Below are 22,998 nucleotides of genomic sequence, written 5' to 3'. Positions count from 1 at the left end.
CAATAACATGAACACACAAGCAGACCTCTAGTGGAAACCACACCAACACCAGCACAGAACCAGCACCACACAGCATACTGTCCATAAAGTGACATGTAGATCAACGAGCGACAGGAAAGCACTGACCAATGAAAACACAGCCTGTTCTACCTGTGTTCACTGCAGGAGCATGAGGTAGCCTCGTCTATGATATTGTTCAAAGTGCCTTTCTGGGGATATTCAGCAAGGCAGCAGCGAGAACAAACACCACATCCAGCATGACGGAGTATCTGCCAAATAATGCATTGATCCAATATCAAGTATCCATACTGGAGCTGCTCCTACTTAATTATGAAGGGCCCTATCAGCTACAACATAAGATCCATTATTAAGGCTTTAGTTTGACATCATTATATATTACTACCAATTTAAGCAAAACATCAGTTCAAGAAATATAAAAAGTTTACACACACACACACACTAGGGATACCACAAATCTAGTAGTCGATACCAATACCAGTGAATTTCCACGATTCTTGATACCCAATTCGATACCACTAGGGATGTCCATAATTAACCGTTTAACCGTTAACCGACATTAAGCATTTTAACTGATTAACGCTATCGGTTAAAAGGTTAAAAGAAATGTTAATAATTAACTCAAAAGCTGAGCGGCTCAGAGGAGACACTCGCTAAAGTTATGCCGGGCAGACACACAGCTGACAGCCTGCTAAACTAAACTAAATGTGCAGTGGAGACTTTTACTGGGAAAGTGGCTGCATGTCCGCGACACTACACGCAGCATCGTAGCTGCTAAGTTAACGCTCCCGGACGGTGAACTGGAGACTCCCGTCAACCAATATCTGTTGTGCTCCTGCAGCTGGTGCACCGCATGTGAGGCACAAATCTTGTCGGTTAACGGTTAATAATCGGTTAACGAGGGTCGGTTAGAGAGAAAGAAAATTTTCCAAAAATGAGTGTCTGTGCTCAGTAAGGTAACGTTAGTTCTTCATGGGTTTCTCCTGAAACCTGATTGGATGCCGTTGGATTGGTTCAAACAAAGTGGATCTGGGGAGTTAAGTGTAAGATAATCAAACGCGAGAGCGTTTAGCCAGGACAACTTAGGCTTTATGAAATGTGTATATCTAGGTATGCAATTACTGAATAACAGCAGTTTAACAATACTGGGCTGAATGAAAGATGTACCCGTTTCATTCCAGATATACACAGTTCACACCTGTGATATAACCACATGCTGGGTTGATCAGAGTATTAAACTAAGTATTAAAAGACTACCCTTAATTTAACAACACTGGATTGGCAGATACTCAGATACATTAAAATAAACCAGTTCTGTGGCAAAATAATGAGAGTAGAACTGCTTTGCATTGTTTGGGTGACTTGTGTCTTCACTGACTTTAGACTTGTATGAGACGGGGTTGGGAGTTATCAGGCTCTTTGGTCAAGGGCTTATGGGGAATGTAAAACTCCTTGCATCAGCATTTCTACCTCCAGGGATGAACCAGTGTCAGTCAGTGATATTCATCACATGGATGCTAACACAATACTGCAATGGTTCCTGTGCGGAACAAATCAAAAACGAGGAAGTACGGTTGTTTTCCATTTGAGCACCTACAAGGATTACCAAGCTGATTTTTCCTACTAAGGAAGACAAAGCGTTAAATAAAAGCAAATAGAAACCACAAATCTAATTTACAAGTCCTGTGCGAGGATTATGCAGAATACTTTTAATACTTCAGTGGTCAGGCAAGACAACCTACACTTCCCTCCCTTTTAAACTCAAACAAGATGTGTCCTATAGAATGTCTAGCGGTAGAAGACGTTCCCTGTATCTTTAAAAACACAAAGCAGGCTTTACTGAGTACTACTACTAGAAGTAAATGTTAAAACTAAAAAACGTTGGGATGTTCTTATTGTCAAATGTTTGTGTGGGAATGTTTTTATGTTTTAACAAGAAAAATTAAAATCCTCCTCTGAACAGCAACTCTCCTACAATAATATAATGAAGCCACAAGCGCTTCAATGAAAAGACATGAAATGGTACAAAGGAGGCTGGAATCCACATCCACACGCATATGTAAAATACATACACATCCCATAATAAATGGAAGGTACAACATGTACAAAGTGGTCAGCTCATAGAAAAAAAGCCTTCAGGCAGCTGCATGAATTACAGCAAAGGGATGAAATTAACAGCACAAGGACAACCTCGCAATTACATAAGAGGCTGCATGTTGTCTTTTTATAAGAGAAGGGTGACCACACATTATCAGATTTCAACATAGGGCTGCAACTAATAATTATTGTAATTATGGAATATAATTTCAATTAAACAGTTAATAAAAAAAATTGCTTGTTTTGTACTGTACGAACAACACTCCAAAAGCTCAAGATATCCTGTTTACAATCACATACAACAAAGTAAAAGCACAACGGTGGTGACAATAAATCCTGAATATGTATAACAAATTGAAAACAACATTAAATGACACTTACTCACATTACTCACATTTGCTATCCTATATGGCATGGCATATAACAGCAGTAAATCTTGTTAATCTGCAAGCAGGTTACTAGTATTGGCTGTGGTGTTGTTTAAAGGTTCCCTGTGTGTATCTCACAAACATGTTAAAGGTCCCATATTGTGCTCATTTTCAGGTTCATACTTGTATTTTGTGTTTCTACTAGAACATGTTTACATGCTGTAATGTTAAAAAAACACATTATTTTCCTCATACTGTCTGCCTGAATATACCTGTATTTACACTCTGTCTGAAACGCTCCGTTTTAGTGCATTTCAATGGAATTGCAACGGAATTGCGTTGCTAGCCAACAGCTAGGGTCCATGTTTACTTCCTGTCAGCTGATGTTATTTACATACACTGCAACAGGAAATAAATTGGGAAGCATTTAGAATGTTTACGTTTAATGGTCTAAATATTGTAGATTTGTGACATCACAAATGGACACAAATCCTAACGGCTTGTTTCAAACGCGCAATTTCTGAATACGGGCTGTGTGTATTTCTCCGTATATTGAGCGTTTTGATAGTTTAACAGTATTTATAAAGCATTTAAACCTGCTTTATAATAAAAAAAAATTTTAAAATCTCACTTTTTACAATATGGGACCTTTAAAAGGTTCCCTGTGTGTTTCTCACAAACATGTTAAATCCATTTCCTTCTTTAAACATTTGAAAAAATTAATTATGCATTTTCTTTACACCCATGTTTGCCAGCTTGCAGTCTTTTCTTCCTTTCTCCTTATGTGAATCGTAAAGACATAGTTCGATAGCACTACTGGTGGTCATCCAGTGAAGATTTAGACCACTTTGTATCGTGCACACGTAAAAGGACGTACATACATGCACACGGACAATGCGATACACTTTGCTGCCATCAGTTTCACGCTAATCCTCAGATTGACAGTTGGTGCTGATGACATTCAGAGAAGCCAGTAAACATGGATGAAAACAATATGCAAGTTTAAACATTAAAAAATCCATTCAGCAAATATTTTGAGAAAAGAAATGCATTCAATATGTTTGTAAGGCCGCAAAGATACACACATGTGTTGGTGAGAAACAGTGAACGTAAACATAACTGACAAACTTTGTTTATCAGGAAACGTCATGTTGATTCTAATGATGGTTTTCTTTCTACGTCATTTCAGATACCTTTTAGATTCCCACTGTGCTACAGAATACACTCAGCTTCTCAGCTAACACAGGTAGTATACAATACAAATAGTAACTGAAATCCACTACCACATTTAAGTTTAGAATATACTACAATATCTATACTGTGGTTATAATATTTTAGAAACAGTTTATCCCCCCAAATAATCTGCAAATTAATCAATAACAAATGTATTACTTGCACAACACATTTACTCCTACTCACCTTTCTTGACCTCTGCAATGACCCCGTCTACTGCTGCAGCGGCTGCCCTCTTGGCCTCTCTGCTCTCCTGGTTGGCTCGGTCCTTCTGCTTCTTCTTACTGGTACTGGAGGACAGGTCTGAGCTGTTGTCCCTACCGCCGCCGCCTCCTCTCTGCTGAGCCCCACCACGACGGCCCACCGCCTCGGTACCGGCCACGCCGCCGCCGCTGCCACCGCTGCCACCGCTGCTGGCCATCTTCAGGCACTTGGCACTAACAGGCCGCCCGTCGCCGGAATCACTACCGCTGCTGGGGTCTGGATCTGAGGTGTGCCTCTTCCTGCCTGGCCCGGCTATCTTGGCGATGATACTGGTCTGAATTCTCCCAGAACAGAATCAGGAAGGCTGGTTAGGGATGGGGACCTGAGGCAGAGACAGAGAGACATTTAATAGTCAAGTCTGAAGAAACTGATAGTAATCTCCAGAATTATCTGACATCAATATGTGGTACACCGATCAGCTATAACATTAGGTCAGCACGAGCACCCTGACCAGTCTGCGGCTACGCAGCCCCATATGCACTGTGTGTTCTGACACCTTTCTATCAGAACCAGCATGAACTTTTTCAGCAGTTTGAGCTCCAGTAGCTCTTCTATTGGATCAGACAACACGGGCCAGCCTTCGCTCCCCACATGCATCAATGAGCCTCGGGTCTGACCCTGTCGCCGGTTCACCCGTTCTCCTTCCTTGGACCACTTTTGGTAGGTCCTGACCACTGCAGACCGGGAACATCCCACAAGAGCTGCAGTTCTGGAGATGCTCTGACCCAGTGGTCTAGCCAGCACTATCTGGCCCTTGTCAAAGTTGCTCACATCCTTACGCTGGCCCATTTATTCTGCTTCTAACACAAAGTTCAAAATGTTCACTTGCTGTCTAATATATCCCCCCCCTGCCAGGTGCCATGGTAACCAGATAATCAATGATATTAACTTCACCTGTCAGTGGTCTGAATGTTGTTAATGTTCTGGCTGATTGGTGTGTGTGTGTGTGTGTGTGTGTGTGTGTGTGTGTGTGTGTGTGTGTGTGTGTGTGTGTGTGTGTGTGTGTGTGTGTGAGAGGTTTAACAGTGTAGAGCTGAACAACTCATAACAATCTGTCTTTACTGTGTTTGTATAGTGCATAGAGAGGGGGGGGGGGGTTTCAAACAACTCCAACAATGCTGAAGGACACATGGACATCACGTCTTACTGAAGGACACATAATGGCAGCACATACACACAGATAGCGTTAGCTTAGCCTCGTTTCCTTAGCATAATAAAACAGCAAGCTGCTAGCTTGGACTGTCAAATGACAAACAAAGGACAGCAGCTACAGCAGCTCCATCAGCCATCTCATTCAGCCTCCAGTACAGCACAGAACTACTGCTAAACACATGGGGGATGTTCACTAAGATAGCTAGCTAGGTTAACAGCTGAGCTTCCCGTCCCCAGAGCGGCTAGCTCAGTAACAGAGCTGTTAGCTCAGTTAGCTCAGTTAGCAGTTAGCAGTTAGCTCAGTTGCTGTTAGCTCAGTTAGCAGTTAGCTCAGTTAGCTCAGTTAGCAGTTAGCTCAGTTAGCAGTTAGCCTGCCGACTGAGGAGGTTGGTTTATTTTAAGGAACACGTGTTTTGGAGTGGCATGTGTCGATATGACACATAAATACATCTAACTAGCTGTAGCGTTGAACTACCGTCATCTATCTGGAGATTAGGTTTAGTTAATCCCATTTATAGTAGTTAGCTAGTTAATGATCTTCAGTCAACAACATGAACATGTTAATGTAGCTGGTCCACATTGAGGATCAGGACCAGACCACTGGCTTCTACTGTAGCTGGTCCACATTGAGGATCAGGACCAGACCACTGGCTTCTACTGTAGCTGGTCCACATTGAGGATCAGGACCAGACCACTGGCTTCTACTGTAGCTGGTCCACATTGAGGATCAGGACCAGACCACTGGCTTCTACTGTAGCTGGTCCATATTGAGGAGTGGGATCAGACCACTGGTTTCTACTGTAGCTGGTCCACATTGAGGATCAGGACCAGACCACTGGTTTCTACTGTAGCTGGTCCACATTGAGGATCAGGACCAGACCACTGGTTTCTACTGTAGCTGGTCCACATTGAGGAGTGGGACCAGACTGGAGCTGGATCTCTAGAAGCTCTTCACTGTGTAGAAATAAGCGGCCACATCACTACTGCTGGATATTATAATCATATAATCTGATATTATCAGTAGGATCAGTCCAACTGGTCCATCTAGCAGCAGAGCGCAGGACAGGTCACACAATCAAACGCTCCTCCAGTCCTCCACAAGCTAATGTCATTAGCCACATGGAGCTAACGCTAGCTGACACAGTTACACGGTAACAGATTCATCACAACACAACATGAACACTCAGTGACAGCGGACTCCCGGATAACATTAAAGCATAATAACTAGTGACATTACCGGAGACTTACGGGGCTTCAGTCCGGTGAGAAGTGGATCCCGCTGCTATCACACGATGACCGGAGACTCGTCCTGCTGCTCCCCGGCTGATCAGCTCCTTCCCGGCCCCGGGCCACCGGGCCGCTGCTCCGCTGCTCCGCCGCTCCGCTTCCCGCAGACAGACAGTCCACCGTGTCTCTGGTAGATTCTCTGGTTTATCCCGGGCCCATCTCTGCTCACTATACTATATACTATACACAGATCAGAACTAAAGAGAACAATGAAGGAGCTGCTCGGTGTGTTGGAGTCATCGGGCCTCTGCGGGCTGAGCGAGTCCGACTTTGTTTGGAACAAATTACACCGTGAGATGAGTGCGCGCACAGGCCACTTCCTGGCTGGCGCGTTCACGTGATCTGGAGCTCTTCCTTTACCCCCCCTCCTCCTTCCCTCTCAATTCATAATGCTTTATTAACATGACTGTCAGGTGAACAATATTGCCAAAGCGTCGATTCAATAAGAAGAAAAAAGAAGAAAAAAATAAAAACGAAAGCATATACTGTACATACATATATACAATTCATTAAGCAAATTACAATATATAGATATTTAAAGAGAACATGAAAATGGTAGAAAACAATACAGAAATAATTAATGTTTTTTAACAACAATATATTGCAATAGCAAATGCCAAATCTAAAAAATAAAAAAATAAACCCCATGAAGTAGAGGAGTAAATAAAAGACAGGGTGTGAGTTACAGCTGTTGTGTTGTTGTGGTTGTCTCAGGCTGTGACATGCACTGACATATTCTGCTGCTTCTATGCTAATGACACTATTTTCTCAAGTACATGTTGCACTTTAGTATGATCAGAGAGGGAATCAAAATCTTGGAGTTTACATTTAATTTTTGTAAAGAACTTTTTCCTAATGTCTTCAAGAAATCTCTCTCTCTCTGTCTCTCTCTCAGGCTGAAATGATGTGGTTTGCAGACATCTTACAGTATACATTAGACCTACTATATGGTCTTTTGCTATAGCTAGGTTTGATGATGAACAGGGGAAGATGCAGCACCACACAAACAAAATACAGACTTTAATTACTTAATGAATGAATGAATTAACTTAGTACTACTTAGAAACTACTTAGTATTAGGGACAACGCCTCTCATCCCCTGCACGCCACACTGGAGTCATACCAGAGCACCTTCAGCCGTAGACTGAGACCACCGAGGTGCACCACAGAACGCCACAGGAGGTCTTTCCTACCAGTGGCCATCAGACTTTATAACACCGCCCCCTTCTGCAGGAAGGACAACTGAAAACACTGGACACTGAGGACAAATATAATATCAATATCATGTGCAATACTAATTTTTCCATTCTCATGTGCAATATCACTGTTCATTGTGTGCAATATTAATGTCCATTATGTGCAATATTACTTCTTTTCTCATCATATGTAATATTACTTCCTTTTCTGTTTTTTAGCTTACTTTACCTTTTTTATTTTACTTATCTTATTTACTGATTTTACTAAATGTATCTTACTTTATTGTTATTCTATTAGTCACTGGTGCTAGAAATACTACTTTTTATTTTATACACTTGAACTTGTTGTAATTTTGAGCAATCTCTGGCACAAGAATTTCCTTCGGGATTAATAAAGTTCTGTCTTATCTTATCTTAATAAGCGCCTTGTTGAAGTGTTTCCTGCATTTGACCTAATCTTGAGGCCCTATCCTGTTGAGGGGGCCTTCTGTCCAGATCTAATTGTATTAATACCTTTCATATCGCAGGTAAAGTATTATGGAGGATATAGTATATAGAGCATACTGTATGTGACAATACATTTCTTATTTAAATGATCACAAAGTAACAGACAAACAGTAAACCTACGCCAGGATAGTATTCAGGTGTGGGGACACTGGACACTGGTTGTTTCCTAGAGCTCTGGCCAGAGAGGACTGGGGAACTTCTGCTTCAGCCAATGTCCATCCCAGATCCTCCAGTCAACATTCAATAGTGCTCATTTTACTACTAATACTATTTACATGGGCCTATATTCCCCTATATATACAGTATGTGAGGAGGTCTGACAGGGCCATGGCCATGATACATCATGACCCCTACTATTTTTAGACAGGGGCCTTGTCCCAAATGGCACCCTGTGTCATCCTCTTGAGTCTGCACTAAAATGATGTTGACAGTGATGATGCAGACCTCTGCAACTCCTGTGGTAGCACATGACAACATGTAAAGAGCATCCAGAGAAATATTCACTGATTACTGGAAAATAGCTTTTTAAATAATCAAATGAAATGCCTTTCTGAGCTCCCTTAATTCGAATGTAGCTCCTTTACTTTTGCTTTCTCTTTGAACTGTCATTTCCCCTCTGCTGACTCCGTGTCTGAGGGTTGGTCTTGGCCCTGCTCTCTCCTGTCGTGTGGCAGTGCAGGCCTACTGTTAATACTGCCATTCACAGTGATCACACATTGCTGGAAGGTTTGGGTAGAAGACCGCTGTAAGTCTGCAATGACACAGACTTTGACAAAGGGCACATCAAGGACTCATGAATAGCATCCTTGCAGGACACACAAATAGAAACGGGATATCAGACCCTGGTGTGAACGCAAGCACAGCAAGGAGAATGGGACAATATCCAGCATGGATATGATATAAATAATATGATTTCTAACTGACTCCTGATGCTCAAAGAAGCTACTACAACACAGAGAAATGTGAAGTTATCCAGCCTTTATTCACAAAACTTTTCATGGTTAAAGGTTTTGGTATTTTTGCTTTGGCACTTAGTTATCAATATGACGTGGCTGCCAGTTGATATGTGATCTGAGGGAAACAGACCTGTGTACAAAGTTAGCTTTTTGGTTTGGTACGTTTCCGAAAGCATACACGTTCATGTAAATGGTATATGAGTAAATGTCCAAAACACTGGCATACTATAAGGCACAATTCAACACTGAACATACTGTATAGTACTGTGTCACTACAGTGAGGCATCCATTACTGCAGATCTTATTCCATCACAGTACACAAACATTCACAATCTGTGCATCACAAGTTTGGCATTCATAAAAATGATCCTGTTGATGACTAAAAGGAACAGTTCAATATTCAACATTCAGGGAATCACACCTATTCGCTTTCTTGCTGAGAGTTAGATGAGAGCATCAATACCACTCCTATTTGTCCATTATAGGAGACAGTTAGCTTAGCTTAGCATAAAGACTGGATAGAGGGGGAACAGCTAGCCTTGCTCTATCCAGAAGTAAAAAAGTAGACCGGCGTCTCTTTAAGTTCAGTAATCAACTTAACGTTATGTCTTGTTTGTTTAATCTGTACAAAAAAACTAAGTGTATAAACAAGAAGTTGTGGTTTCACCAGGAGGTATATGTGCTAGACTATTTCTTGGGCGGGAGCAGTGACTCGCAGGAGTCTCCACTTGTTGCCTGGCAACTTCGCGGTGATCACGAGACTCCAAGGAATCTAGACATTTTTAAAATCTTCGCATGACCCCAGGAAGACGTGTTGATTAGTGACTTTTCAAGTTGTTAGGAGGTGAATTTATTTAGCCTTTTAATAGAGCCAGGTCAGCTGTTTCCCCCTGATTCAGGTCTTTATGCTAAGCTAACAGACTGCTGGTGGTAGCATCATATTTATCCGAAAGTGTTTTAATGGGCTTTTCACACTGCACTTAGGCTGCATTCACACCTAATCAGGTGTTATAGTGCAGCGGTGTGTGGGAGGGTCACTTAGCTAGCTTTTACACTATAGCAAGTGAAAGTGGGCTAACCCCGACTTTAGTCTAGGGCTGAAAATCGACTAAACACGGGCTCAAGTAAACAATGTAGTTTGTGTCACGTTTTAGTTTTCCATTGTGTTATAGAGAAGTTAAGCATTATTCTACAATGTAAACATTAGGGCTAGTAGAAGTGCAGTGTGAATGGTATAGCCCCGGGTTTAGGTTGACCCTGGGTTAACAATGTGTGTGTTATCCCAGGGTTAACTGTTAACCCAGGGCTAAGGACATGCAGTGTGAAAAGCCTAGTCCTTTAAGTTTGTCCTGAGGGTGGAGCCAGAGGGAATGCCATTTTGTTACCTAAATAAAGAGGGTTTGTCCTCTGTACAGTGACCCCGTTAGAGCGGGTCAGACTCAGCTGGACCGTTCAACAGTTCTATCCAACAGTTCTTGAGATATTCAGCCACATACAGACTGACCCATTATAGCATTACTAGAGCTGTGCCACTAGCATACACTGTTAGCATAAACTGTTAGCTTACACTGCTCTCATTGTGACTTTATTCCTGAGTGGTATTAGTGTACAGTCATCCTCCTACTCCAGGCAGAGGTGTTTTTTGGGCTGGTTATATCTATTGGCTTAGCAGTTCATTACATTTTCACATAAAAAATGGTCAAAATATTTGTTTCCATGTTATTTGTATAAAGGCAGACACAAAAAATGGATTCCCAGCACCACAGTTGGTACAAATACATTTAAAATCCAGATGAATGCACAGGGAGGAGGATCTACAGCAGTGTAGACTACTGTAGATCCTCCTCTATGTTTTTTTGGCTTATTTCAAATTATAAAAATAATGAAAGCCTTATTATTCTTTGAATGTTTTAGTGATCTTTACCAAAAGAAATCCAGTTCAATTTGTCAGATTGTCATTCTGATGTTATGTCCTCCTGCACCCAAAAGTTGTTGTGTTTTACTCAGAAAGAAGACACTGTCCACTGCGGTGTATATGAAGTCCTCTTGTGATGAGCACAGCTCAGAATATACTTCCAGTAGTAACAGAGACTTCATAAAAATGATATTGAACCGCTGATTATACAACAGTCACTCTACGTAAGTAAAAAACAAGAAAACTACAGATTGTTTGCAATGCATAATTTTCACCCAAATCTGAGTATTACTGACCTTTCCTAAAATATATTTGTTTCATGTTATCAAATCTAGACACAGATACATTTATAGATTATTTTGAAAATCAAAATCAATGTGCATAAAATCAAAATAAAATATGTTTTATATAGCCCTCTTCTTTAATGATTTATTTTTGTCTCTATTGATCAGTTACTGTATCTGGAATAAATGCCAGAACAATCCCATGATGCACTTGTTTTGTGTGACATGGAGTAGTAGTGAGTTACTGGCATGTGTTGTAGATCTGGATCTGCTTGTTGATGTCATTGAGGATGGCTTTCATCTTGTCCTCCAGGCCGTCCAGCTGACGAGCTTTCCCCTCCAGCCTCCTCTGGTTCTCCTCATAGTTTTTCTCCAGCTCTGTGGGAAGCAGGAATGTCAGGAACGGTTACACAGACGGCCGTTAGCAGCATCTGGTGCTACTGTAAGTCATTGATTCTGATACAGTTGATCACCAAATTCTTTTAAATAGACGGAGGGAACAAGTTGGCTTGTCTGGCACAGTTTTTAAGAGGCCTCCTATCTCTGTGGCACAGACTTCTTTGTCATTTAATAATAACTTGAGGGGGGGGGGGGTATCTGCTTCTTCATCTATGCAAGAAACCCCTTGATGGTGTCCTCTGGAGGCATGGTATCTCTTTTCATAGCTTTGCTGATGAAACACAGCTTCATTTTATTAGATGTATTTTAGATATTAGTGCCTGGATGTCAGAGAACTCCTCACAGCTCAACCAGGGTAAAACATATACGTATATTAGTTATAAGTTCTAAGGCTCAGAGAGAGAAACTAACCAAGAAAATTAATTCTCCAGGGCTTACACCGATCCAAACAGGAATCCTCTGTGTCATGTTTGTCTCAGAATTGAACTTTAAGGTTCTCTATATGATATCAGAGCATTAAAGGTCCTATATTGTGCTCATTTTCAGGTTCATACTTGTATTTTGTGTTTCTATTAGAACATGTTTACATGCTGTAATGTTAAAAAAACACATTATTTTCCTCGTATTGTCTACCTGATTATACCTGTATTTACCCTCTGTCTGAAACGCTCCGTTTTAGTGCATTTCAACGGAATTGCAACGGAATTGCGTTGCTAGGCAACAGTTTGGGTCCATGTTTACTCCCTGTCAGCTGATGTTATTTACATACACTGCAACAGGAAATAAACTGGGACACATTTAGAATGTTTACGTTCAAAACCGTGTAATAGTCTAAATATTGTATATTTGTGACATCACAAATGGACAGAAAACGGCTTGTTTCAAACGCACAATTTCTGAATACGGGCTGTGTGTATTTCTCCGGATATTGAGCGTTTTGATTAACAGTATTTATATAGCACTTAAACCTGTTATATAATGTAAAAGACATGAAAATCTCACTTTTTACAATATCGGACCTTTAATATGTCATCAACAATGGCTTACTGAAGAATCTAAAGGACTAGGCCTTCATGAACTGCCATCATATAATCCTACTCATTTCATCAGACAGTCCAGGGCTGGAGGAGGAGTTACAGTTTTTGACAATCAAAACTTTGATTTTGTTAATCGACATGACCTTTTGCTAAATTATGATGAAGTGGAGGTTGAATCGGTTTACATTGAAATTTTGTCCGACATAAATAACAAAACTTTGGTCATAGGCAGTATTTACCGTTCGCCAGACACTGACATTACTTGTTTTAATGATAGTCTCAGTAACACTTTAGAGCTTCTAAATAAGGAAAACAAAACATGCCATATTCTTGGGGACTTCAATATTATACAATTTATATGCCAGTTACTTTTATCCCACTATTAGCAAACCTACCAGGGTAACAGACAGATTTGCTAGTCTAATTGATAACATGTTATTTAATACTCTTAACTATGAAACTAAGTCAGGAATTTTATTCACAGATATATCAGATAATTTTCCAATTTTTCCAATTGTTTCATTGGATAGACACAAGGCAAAAAACATTAACTCTGTAGTCACTAGTTCAACCAAAGTAATAAATCAACATTCAAAGAAATGTTGGAGAAAGTTTCCTTTGAAAAGGTATATAGGGAGAGCAATGCAAACTCAGCTTATCAAGACTTTATGGAAATATTGAATTCAATATTCACTAAATGTTTTCCACTGGTTACTCGCTCTGTTGATACTGGAAAAAAAATATAATAACCTTTGGTTTTGATTGAAAAAGTCCTCCATATTCAAAAACAAACTCTACAGAAAATATATCTCATCGCCAACTCCATTAAATTTAGCTCCTTATAAATCTTATAAATACAAATACATTCATATCCTTAGAGCAGCCAAGAAAAGGCTCTTCAGTGAACAGTTTACAAAACCTGAAAGCAATATCAAGGCTACATGGAACATTATTAATCAGTTGCTTCAAAGAAAAAAGGCCTCCCTAAAATGTCCTTCAACCTTTACAGATGGAAAATCCACTTTCACTGATCCTTTTGTTATAGCTTGTAAATTGAATGATTTCTTTTCAAGTGTTGGTGCATCTCTTGCCAAAAAGATAGTCAATACAATATTAATTCACTAGATTATATAAAGGGTTCTTTTCCATCTCTTAATAATTTTGATCCGCCTGATTTTAAGGAGGTAAATGATATTATATTGGAGTTTAAGAAATCGGCTCCAGGTCATGATGGAATATGCACCTCCCTAATCAAAGAAGTTAAGATCCCTATTATTGAGCCTTTAACATTAATTTTTCATTATCCATGGAAAGTGGCATCATACCTTCTGAACTAAAAAGGGCCAAAGTGGGCGCCTGGGTTAGCTCAGTTGGTAGAGCGGGCGTCCATGTATCAAGGCTTGGTCCTGACCGCGGCGGCCCGGGTTCGAATCCGGCCTGTGGCCCTTTCCGCATCCACTCTCTCTCTATCCACTGTCCTCTCAATAAAATGGAAAATGCCCCCAAAAAAATAACTTAAAAAAAAAAGGGCCAAAGTTATCCCATTATTTAAAACAGGTGATCCAGGATCCTTTACTAACTATCGTCCAAATTCAGTTCTACCATGCTTTTCAAAGATTTTGGAAAAACTAGTGTTCAAAAGAATCCAGGAACACTTAAACACTAAGGGTGCTTTCACATCAGGGACCCGGGCCAGTTTGTTTGATTAGTGTGAACGCTCCGTACCATACTCGGGGACGGTTTGTCGATCCTTACCCGGGTCCACTTGAAAAGGTGGTCTAGAGTACGGATCATGTGTACTCGGGTACGGTTCGCATCAGGTGTGAAAGCCGACCGTACCGAAACACGGAAGTGGACCGCTATTTAACGCGAGTAACGTTAGCAGTTAACGAGTACTTTTGAAAGGTCAGCCTTTTTTCAACGCCGCCAGTCTCCAAAATCTGTATACATATAAAACTGTTTCATATCTATGTCTGTATCTGCGCGCAGCATGCAACTGCAAGAACTGCATGGATGATACAGCAGGAAAGCAGGCGAGAGGTTCACTAGAATATAAACAATAGTAAGCGATGGGGTCGGCTGATGTTTGTTATTTTATTTAGCTGATTTAATGGTCTGTCTGCGAAGAACGAGAGCCGATCAGCTGCTCAGCGGGCAGAGAGAGGGACAGGTCGGAGGGGAGACAACGTGTAGAGTCGTCCTATTTTCACATCAAACTCGGTGAAATAAGAGTTTATTAAGACCAAACCAGAGTTGGTGATTGTTGGAGACTAACGATGACGTGTTAGTGAGTTTTATTTAGTTTCTGTCCAGTTTGAATGAAGTCTTTTACGATGCTCCTCTACTAGAACAGCTGACCTCAACATGAACAAATACACTCGGGCAGTTGTTTCGTACTCGGGTACGGAACAACTTTACTAATGTGGAAGCTGAGCGGCGAGGGGGGGCCATCGTACTTGGGCACGGTACGGATCAATCGTACCTAATGTGAAAACACCCTTAAACACATACAATATTCTCTACAATCATAAATATGGATTCTGTAAAAATCATTCAACTTTTATGGCCCTTTTAGAACTTACAGATAGAATACATACAGTGCTGGATAATAACAAGTATGCAATAGGTATATTTTTAGACCTTTCAAAAGCTTTTGACACTGTTAATTATAATATTTTGCTATCAAAAATGTATTATTATTTATACGTGGCTCAGAAATGATATTTTTAACAGAAATCAATATGTCTTTATTAATGGCCATGAGTCAAAAAGAAATATAATGAAATGTGGTGTTCCTCAAGGATCCATACTGGGACCTTTATTATTTCTTATTTATATAAAGGAATTGCTGCAGCATCTAACATCACATTCCCATTGTTCTTTGCAGATGACACCAACCTTTTTGCTTCAAATAGAGATTTGACAACTCTCATTAATGAACTAAATTCTGATCTTCACAACTGCTCAATATGTTTTCAAACAAATAAGTTGTCATTAAATGTCAAAAAGTCTAATTTCATGTTATTTGCAGGAAATAAAAAATATGATAGTGAGCAAATTAAACTCTATATTCATAATGAAGAAATAATCAATGTTTCATCAACATGTTTCTGAGGTATTCTGATAGATGACAAACTCTCTTAGAGAAATCAGGTTGGTTTTATATAAGGTCACCAAATCTTTTGGAAATCCTGAGAAAAATAAGAGCTTTTGTACACAACACATGTCTGTTAACATTATATTATATTTAAATTTATCCATATTTAACTTACTGTAATTTTGTTTTCCGACTTATCTGAACAAAATATTGCTGATACAGAAACAGTTTATTAGATCAGCAACTTTTTTGAATGCTACAACACCAAGTGCACCACTTTTTTTAAAATTACAGTTATTGACTATATTTGACATCAACATTCTTCAAACCTGTACATTTGTCTTTAAGGCGAGATATATGGATGCAGATTTACCTCATTGTTTTAGATATTATTTTGTGAACAACTCTCAATTACATAATTACCAGACGGGCTGATAATCTTCATCTTCCTCTGTATAAAACATCCCGTGATCAGTTTTCTATCAGATTTCATGGAGTTATCTTATGGAATGAAAATGTCCATTTAATGAATTCCTCTGTGTGATTGTCTGTGTATAATAAGAGACTTCGAAATGCTCTGCTGACAAAAACATATGATTTGGGAAAAAATGATGACTTAGAAACTGTAAATGTGGCGATTACTCCTGCTTCTTTGTATTTTTTTGTTTTGTTGGAACTTTGCTCCGACACTTTACACTGTATACACCATTACACTTTTATATGTGAAGTGTTTTGAACACTAATATCTAGAATGTATCGGTGATTTTTATCATGATAGTTATTTTTACCTGTTGTATGTCCTTTGGGTGTGGTTTCTTATATAACGCCATTATAGGTTTCTATCCTCACACGTATTTTACATTTGTTTCATGTGAATTGTATTTTATTGTCGTTTTATATGTGTGAAACAAATAAACATAAACATACACAACTATTGTCTATGTAAAGGCATAGAGGAGTAATGTCTACCTGAGTCTATGATATCAGCATTAATATATCATCAACTATTGTCTATATAAAGATATAGAGGAGTAATGTCTGACCCATAAACCCTGCCTATCTCTTCATCTACACACACACACGCACACACACAGATATATATAATAATAATCACCTGCTAGCCTCTGCAGCTTGTTCTGGGCGTCTCTCAGTAGCTCCTTTGCTTCATCTCTGAGGCTCTCTGCTCTTTTCTTGGCGTCCTGCACAGCCTTGGCCTTTGTGTCGACCCGCTGCTGCACCTCATGGTATTTATCTGTTAGCTGGCCGTCTAGAATCTGAGGACAGGAGACAGGAGAGAGAGTTGTCTTTACCGCTGTGTGTGATTTTAACAAGGACAAGTGTTCACACACAGATACAGACCTGCTTGGCTTCGTTGGCCTTGTCTCGGGCCATGGTGGCCGTCTCTTCTGCCCGGGCCGCTGCCATGCTGTTGTTGGCCCGTTTGGTCTTAAGGGCGTTGATGTCCCGTCCCAGCGTGCCCAGGCGGTCCATGGCATCAGTCAGGTCCTTCTCGCTGCTGGACGTCTCTGACTCAATCTGAGGACAGAATGCAAAGTGAATTGTATCGTGACAGGGTTTGCTTGTGTTGGATTAAGCATTATGTTTTCATTATGTGTCAGTATGATGATACAATCTGTGTTTTTTGAATGCACATTGAACATAATTTTAGAGAAATCATTGACGCACTAGCCTGTCTACATATGGTTATCATTGTTACCATGTAATGCTGTATAATAATTATTATAATAATTACCGTACCTGTAAATTAAACCTGCATTAACAGACTTTTTAGCCACTCGGGGACAGCGGAAAAAAACACTGACATATCATCACCTTTAAAGTTGATATGACAAACTTGTTAGCAAACAATGACATATTTACACATCTAGCAGATTTGAAGTTGTGTTTCTGGCCAATGATGAATGTCAGTACAATATTCACACACTTTTAGCTCCTGAAGGAAATATTTAGTCTCTTTAGCTGCTAACTGCTCCACTATGTTCACTGTGGCAGAAAACAACACTGATGAGAGCAGTGAGACTAAACCAAAACAGTAATGTTGTGGGCCGTAAAACCAAAACAATGAGCTAAAAGACGCTAAAAAGCTGCGTGGGACTGCAGAGTTGGCTGATAATTCTCTGTGGGTCACTGCAAGATACACCTTTCACATTACACACACTCATCCGATCCATTGTTAATATAAAAATGAGGGCTGTCAAAGTTAACGTGTATTGTTCGTTATTATTATTATTAACGCAACTTGTGATTTTTAGGTTGTAGCGGCTCAGTTTTAAAGCTAGAGTGAAGATACTGGTATCATCTGAGAATCTGATGAATCCATCGGTTGTCATGAAGGAGGTTAAATAACGCTCTGAAGTTACGCTAAATTTTGACGAGGAAAAACTGTCATGTCCATTTTCAAAGGGGTCCCTTGACCTCTGATCTCCAGATATGTGAATGTAAATGGGTTCTATGGGTACCCACGAGTCTCCCCTTTACAGACATGCCCACTTTATGATAATCACATGCAGTTTGAGGCAAGTCATAGTCAAGTCAGCACACTGACACACTGACAGCTGTTGTTGCCTGTTGGGCTGCAGTTTGCCATGTTATGATTTGAGCATATTTTTATGCTAAATGCAGTACCTGTGAGGGTTTCTGGATGATATCTGTCATTGTTTTGTGTTGTTAGTTGATTTACAATAATAAATATAGACATACATACATAAAGCAGCATAATTGACCCTCCAATGTTGATAAGAGTATTAAATACTTGACAAATCTCCCTTTAAGGTACATTTAGAACAGATAAAAGAATGTGCGATTAATTTGCGATTCATCCTGATTAACTATGGACAATCATGCAATTAATGGTTATTAAATATTTGAATCAATTGATAGCCCTAAAATATTGATTGTAGCAGTTTTAAAGTCACATTTTCATAATAGATAATAACCTAGTTAATTAGAGGAGAGATTCATCTACAACATTTAGTGAAGGGGTAACAGGTATATAACAGGACAAACATCAACTATATGCATGTACACCTGGCATGGTTGGACAGAAGATGTCTTTGTGTCTCCTAATGCTGTTCTTCCATGTCAGCGTTCCAGCCTTTGTTCCTCGTGTGCCTCTCTTGTGTTTTTTGATCCCTTTGCTTGCCTTGGACTGATTACCTGTGTACTGAACCAATCTGCAAGCAAAGACGCTTTATTATACCGTCCTGTGTCTGGAGTCCTGCTATCGAGTCCTTGTCTGCTGGCCCAGTGTGATATAAAACACTGATTATTCCTTAACTTTGGTGAACAAAATATCTGCAACAATGGTCCAACTTTAAATCTAAGCCTAAACTCTGAGCACCTGGCCACACACTGAGTGATTCATGTAGAACAACCTGTACAGGTATGGCTATTCATACTGTGGGGCAGTAACACACACACACAAACACACACACACACACTGGATGGTTACCTGTGCCAGTCGGGCTTCAGTGTCTCCGATGTCCGCTTTGGCTCTGGCTATGGCCTTCTCTGCTGACGTCTGGGCGGTCTTAGCGTCAGCCAGGGCCTGTTTCACCGTCTCTGCTGTGGCTTTCACCCCCTCAGCACTGTGCCTGAACAACGATGAGCAGTTTTAGACACGATGAACACACATGGACTGCTCTTTGTTAGTGAATGACTCTATTCTCACTACCTTGCCCTCTTGGCATCCAGCAGCAGTTGCTCTGCCTTGCGGACATCGTCCTGCGTCTGCTGCAGGATGGCATCCACGTTGGAAAGGCTGCGAACCCGTTCCTTGATTTCATCGGCGAGATGTCTGATCTGGAGGGGCGAAGCAGGGATGGAGAGCTCCAACACACGGTTGGCCACTGCCTCGATGCTGTCTGGGTCTGCGCCTTCCTCTGGGAGAGAGAGATGGGACAGGTGGCAGCGTTGACAACGTGACTACTCTACATGTTCCTGGTTAACTCATCATCATAATGTCTGAAGCCAGCAGACTGTCTGACTCACGGGTGAGGAAGTCTCTGATCTGTTTGATGAGGTCTCTCAGGTCATTGTTGGAGCGCTCCACTTTGTTCTTGGTGGCGGTGGCTTTGTCCAGAGCTGCCTGGGCTTTACCCTTGGCCTCCTCTGCCTTAGTCTTGGCGTCTGCCACCTGAATGAATGCAGAAATATATAGAATATAGAAGGAGGCAGAAAAGGCTGACAGACACAACTTATTCACCATAACTTCTTAAAGGCATTTTAGAAGAATTGTTTATGTGATAAAGTCTTCCGCTTTAGTTATTTTAGTGCGCCCACTTGCACATATTTCCCAGAATGCAGCTGCACTGCTCACTCAAAACACACTGAGGCCCAATTCCAATCCGGCCCCTCCACCCTCCCATTCCGTGGCGGAGTGAACTCCGTTTGTAGTCACACTAACAGCTCAATGAAGCTCCTTCTTTAAGGTGGAGGGTAGAAATACAGCAGGCAATTTGGGACGCACTTCCCTCTCTTCAGCAAGGAAATAAATATTAGAATCAGAAATACTTTATTGATCCCCGGGGGGGGGGGATTGAGTTACGTTTTGGTCCCGTTCTAGAATATTAATATAAATAGAGAAAAATAGAGAAATATAGATAATAGAGAAAATATAAATAAGAAACATACAGCTCTGGAAAAAAATATTAAGAGACCACTTCAAAATTATCAGTTTCTCTGGTTTTACTATTTATTGGTATGTGTTTGTGTAAAATGAAATGTTTTGTTTTATTCTATAAACTACTGACAACATTTCTCCCAAATTTCAAATAAAAATATTGTCATTTAGAGCATTTATTTGCAGAAAATGACAACTGGTCAAAATAACAAAAAAGATGCAGTGTTTTCAGATCTGGAATAATGCAAAGAAAACAAGTTCATATTCATTTTAAACAACACAATACTAATGTTTTAATTTAGGAAGAGTTCAGAAATCAATATTTGGTGGAATAACCTTGATTTACAATCACAGCTTTCATGCGTCTTGGCATGCTCTCCACCAGTCTTTCACATTGCTGTTGGGGGACTTTATGCCACTCCTGGCGCAAAAATTCAAGCAGCTCAGCTTTGTTTGAGGGCCTGTGACCATCCATCTTCCTTTTGATCACATTCCAGAGGTTTTCAATGGGATTCAGGTCTGGAGATTGGGCTGGCCATGACAGGGTCCTGATCTGGGGGTCCTTCATCCACACCGTCACTGACCTGGCTGTGTGGCATGGAGCATTGTCCTGCTGGAAAAAACACTCCTCAGAGTTGGGGAACATTGTCAGAGCACCAAAGAAGCAAAGAAGAGCCAGGCTGAAGTTTGCAAAAGACCATAAGGATTGGACCATAGAGGACTGGAGAAAGGTCATCTTCTCTGATGAATCCAATGAGTCCAATTTTCAGCTTTGCCTAACACCTGGTCGTCTAATGGTTAGACGGAGACCTGGAGAGGCCTACAAGCCTCAGTGTCTCGCACCTACTGTGAAATTTGGTGGAGGATCGGTGATGATCTGGGGGTGTTTCAGCAAGGCTGGAATCGGGCAGATTTGTCTTCGTACTTTGGCTTGATTCATGCGTCCTTCACAAAGTTGTCTTGGAAGAAAACTTGCTTCCTTCTGCTCTGACAACGTTCCCCAACTCTGAGGAATGTTTTTCCAGCAGGACAATGCTCCATGCCACACAGCCAGGTCAGTGAAGGTGTGGATGAAGGACCCCCAGATCAGGACCCTGTCATGGCCAGCCCAATCTCCAGACCTGAATCCCATTGAAAACCTCTGGAATGTGATCAAGAGGAAGATGGATGGTCACAAGCCCTCAAACAAAGCCCAGCTGCTTGAATTTTTGCGCCAGGAGTGGCATAAAGTCCCCCAACAGCAATATGAAAGACTGGTGGAGAGCATGCCAAGACGCATGAAAGCTGTGATTGTAAATCAAGGTTATTCCACCAAATATTGATTTCTGAACTCTTCCTAAGTTAAACTATTAGTATTGTGTTGTTTAAAAATGAATATGAACTTGTTTTCTTTGCATTATTCCAGATCTGAAAACACTGCATCTTTTTTGTTATTTTGACCAGTTGTCATTTTCTGCAAATAAATGCTCTAAATGACAATATTTTTATTTGAAATGTGGGAGAAATGTTGTCAGTAGTTTATAGAATATAACAAAAATGTTCATTTTACTCAAACACATACCAATAAATAGTAAAACCAGAGAAACTGATCATTTTGAAGTGGTCTCTTAATTTTTTCCAGAGCTGTATATAACAGCAGTGCAAATAATACTGCTGAAAAATAAGATATATGCAAATGATGTAACTACACGCATTTATAAAAATTCAAGAATAGTGTAAAATAAGAATATTAGTTTAAATGTTCTGTATAAATAAATGCAGTGTTAATGCCGGAGCAAACCAGATTATTGCATAGCTGAATGAATGCACTACATTATTGAACTGTTAAGTCAGTATTCCACAGTTGAAGATATAATAAATGATGGTGTTATAGCTCCTGATAGAGTAAAAAAGAATAAATATATGTTGTATGTATGTATACTCTAGATTAAACAAGGGTATATTTGATCCTAAATACAATCTATTTACGTTATGTTGTTGACAATAAAGTAGAATAAATTAAATGTCTATCAGTTTGAGCAGTTTACAAGTAAATGTTTGTACTGGTAGTTGCACGTCGTCAGTAAGGGCAGCTGGTTAAGTCGGCATCGATGCAGCTCGCTGTTGGAGGGTTTTATAACTCACTTCCACTCCCCGCTAACTGGTTTGGAATGGCACTTAATATGGCGGACCCTCAACGCGAATGTGCAAACGGAGTGGAAGTAGGTAGGGAGAGGGTTTAGGGGGGGGGGTTGGAATTGTGCCGAAGTCTGAGTCTAACGGTACGTGTCCACAGGCTCCGTGCTTTCCACGCTCCCCATTCATTGTCTATGCTAGCAGCCGCGCAATGCATTCCGGTAGCGTGGCGTCGCGATTCGAGAGACTAGGCGTCACGACGCCCGGTCCTTATTTGCATAAAGTTGAGGTCTTGGCTACTTTATGCAAATCACGGGCATCACGCGACTCGCCGCCTCTCGAAACTCCCGATAATCTTTTAAACTAAACGTTGTCGAGCCAAAATAAAGACAGATTCAGCAACTGCATGGATTATTTCTCGCCTCAAATGT

At 40.5% G+C, this 22,998-nt stretch overlaps 3 protein-coding genes across 4 annotated transcripts in view; 1 reads left to right on the top strand and 2 right to left on the bottom strand.

The window, feature by feature from the left end:
• The window catches only part of usp19 (ubiquitin specific peptidase 19), a 29,265-nt gene extending 22,491 nt beyond the window's left edge, over positions 1 to 6,774 (bottom strand). The window contains 2 exon segments of the mRNA XM_074642487.1: positions 3,903 to 4,302; positions 6,370 to 6,774. Of these exon segments, the coding sequence (XP_074498588.1) occupies positions 3,903 to 4,137 (235 nt within the window). The 5' untranslated portion in view covers positions 4,138 to 4,302; positions 6,370 to 6,774.
• LOC141771945 (uncharacterized) overlaps positions 1 to 22,998 on the top strand; it is a 251,071-nt gene that overhangs the window by 164,064 nt on the left and 64,009 nt on the right. The window lies entirely within an intron of this gene.
• The window catches only part of lamb2 (laminin, beta 2 (laminin S)), a 167,494-nt gene that overhangs the window by 83,299 nt on the left and 61,197 nt on the right, over positions 1 to 22,998 (bottom strand). Inside the window, exons 30-36 of one of the 2 annotated variants that reach the window (XM_074642479.1) lie at positions 19,822 to 19,966; positions 19,505 to 19,712; positions 19,283 to 19,424; positions 17,170 to 17,346; positions 16,925 to 17,084; positions 10,076 to 11,655; positions 9,086 to 9,622 (exon numbers count right to left, since the gene is read on the bottom strand). In XM_074642479.1, the coding sequence (XP_074498580.1) occupies positions 11,519 to 11,655; positions 16,925 to 17,084; positions 17,170 to 17,346; positions 19,283 to 19,424; positions 19,505 to 19,712; positions 19,822 to 19,966 (969 nt within the window). In that variant the 3' untranslated portion in view covers positions 9,086 to 9,622; positions 10,076 to 11,518. Of the gene's footprint in view, positions 1 to 9,085; positions 9,623 to 10,075; positions 11,656 to 16,924; positions 17,085 to 17,169; positions 17,347 to 19,282; positions 19,425 to 19,503; positions 19,713 to 19,821; positions 19,967 to 22,998 lie in introns of those variants that run through there. The other variant, XM_074642480.1, reaches the window with a different exon arrangement.

This window comes from Sebastes fasciatus, chromosome 8 (genome assembly GCF_043250625.1).
Source record: "Sebastes fasciatus isolate fSebFas1 chromosome 8, fSebFas1.pri, whole genome shotgun sequence".
NCBI lineage: Eukaryota > Metazoa > Chordata > Actinopteri > Perciformes > Sebastidae > Sebastes > Sebastes fasciatus.
This window is presented reverse-complemented; position numbering and strand designations above follow the sequence as displayed.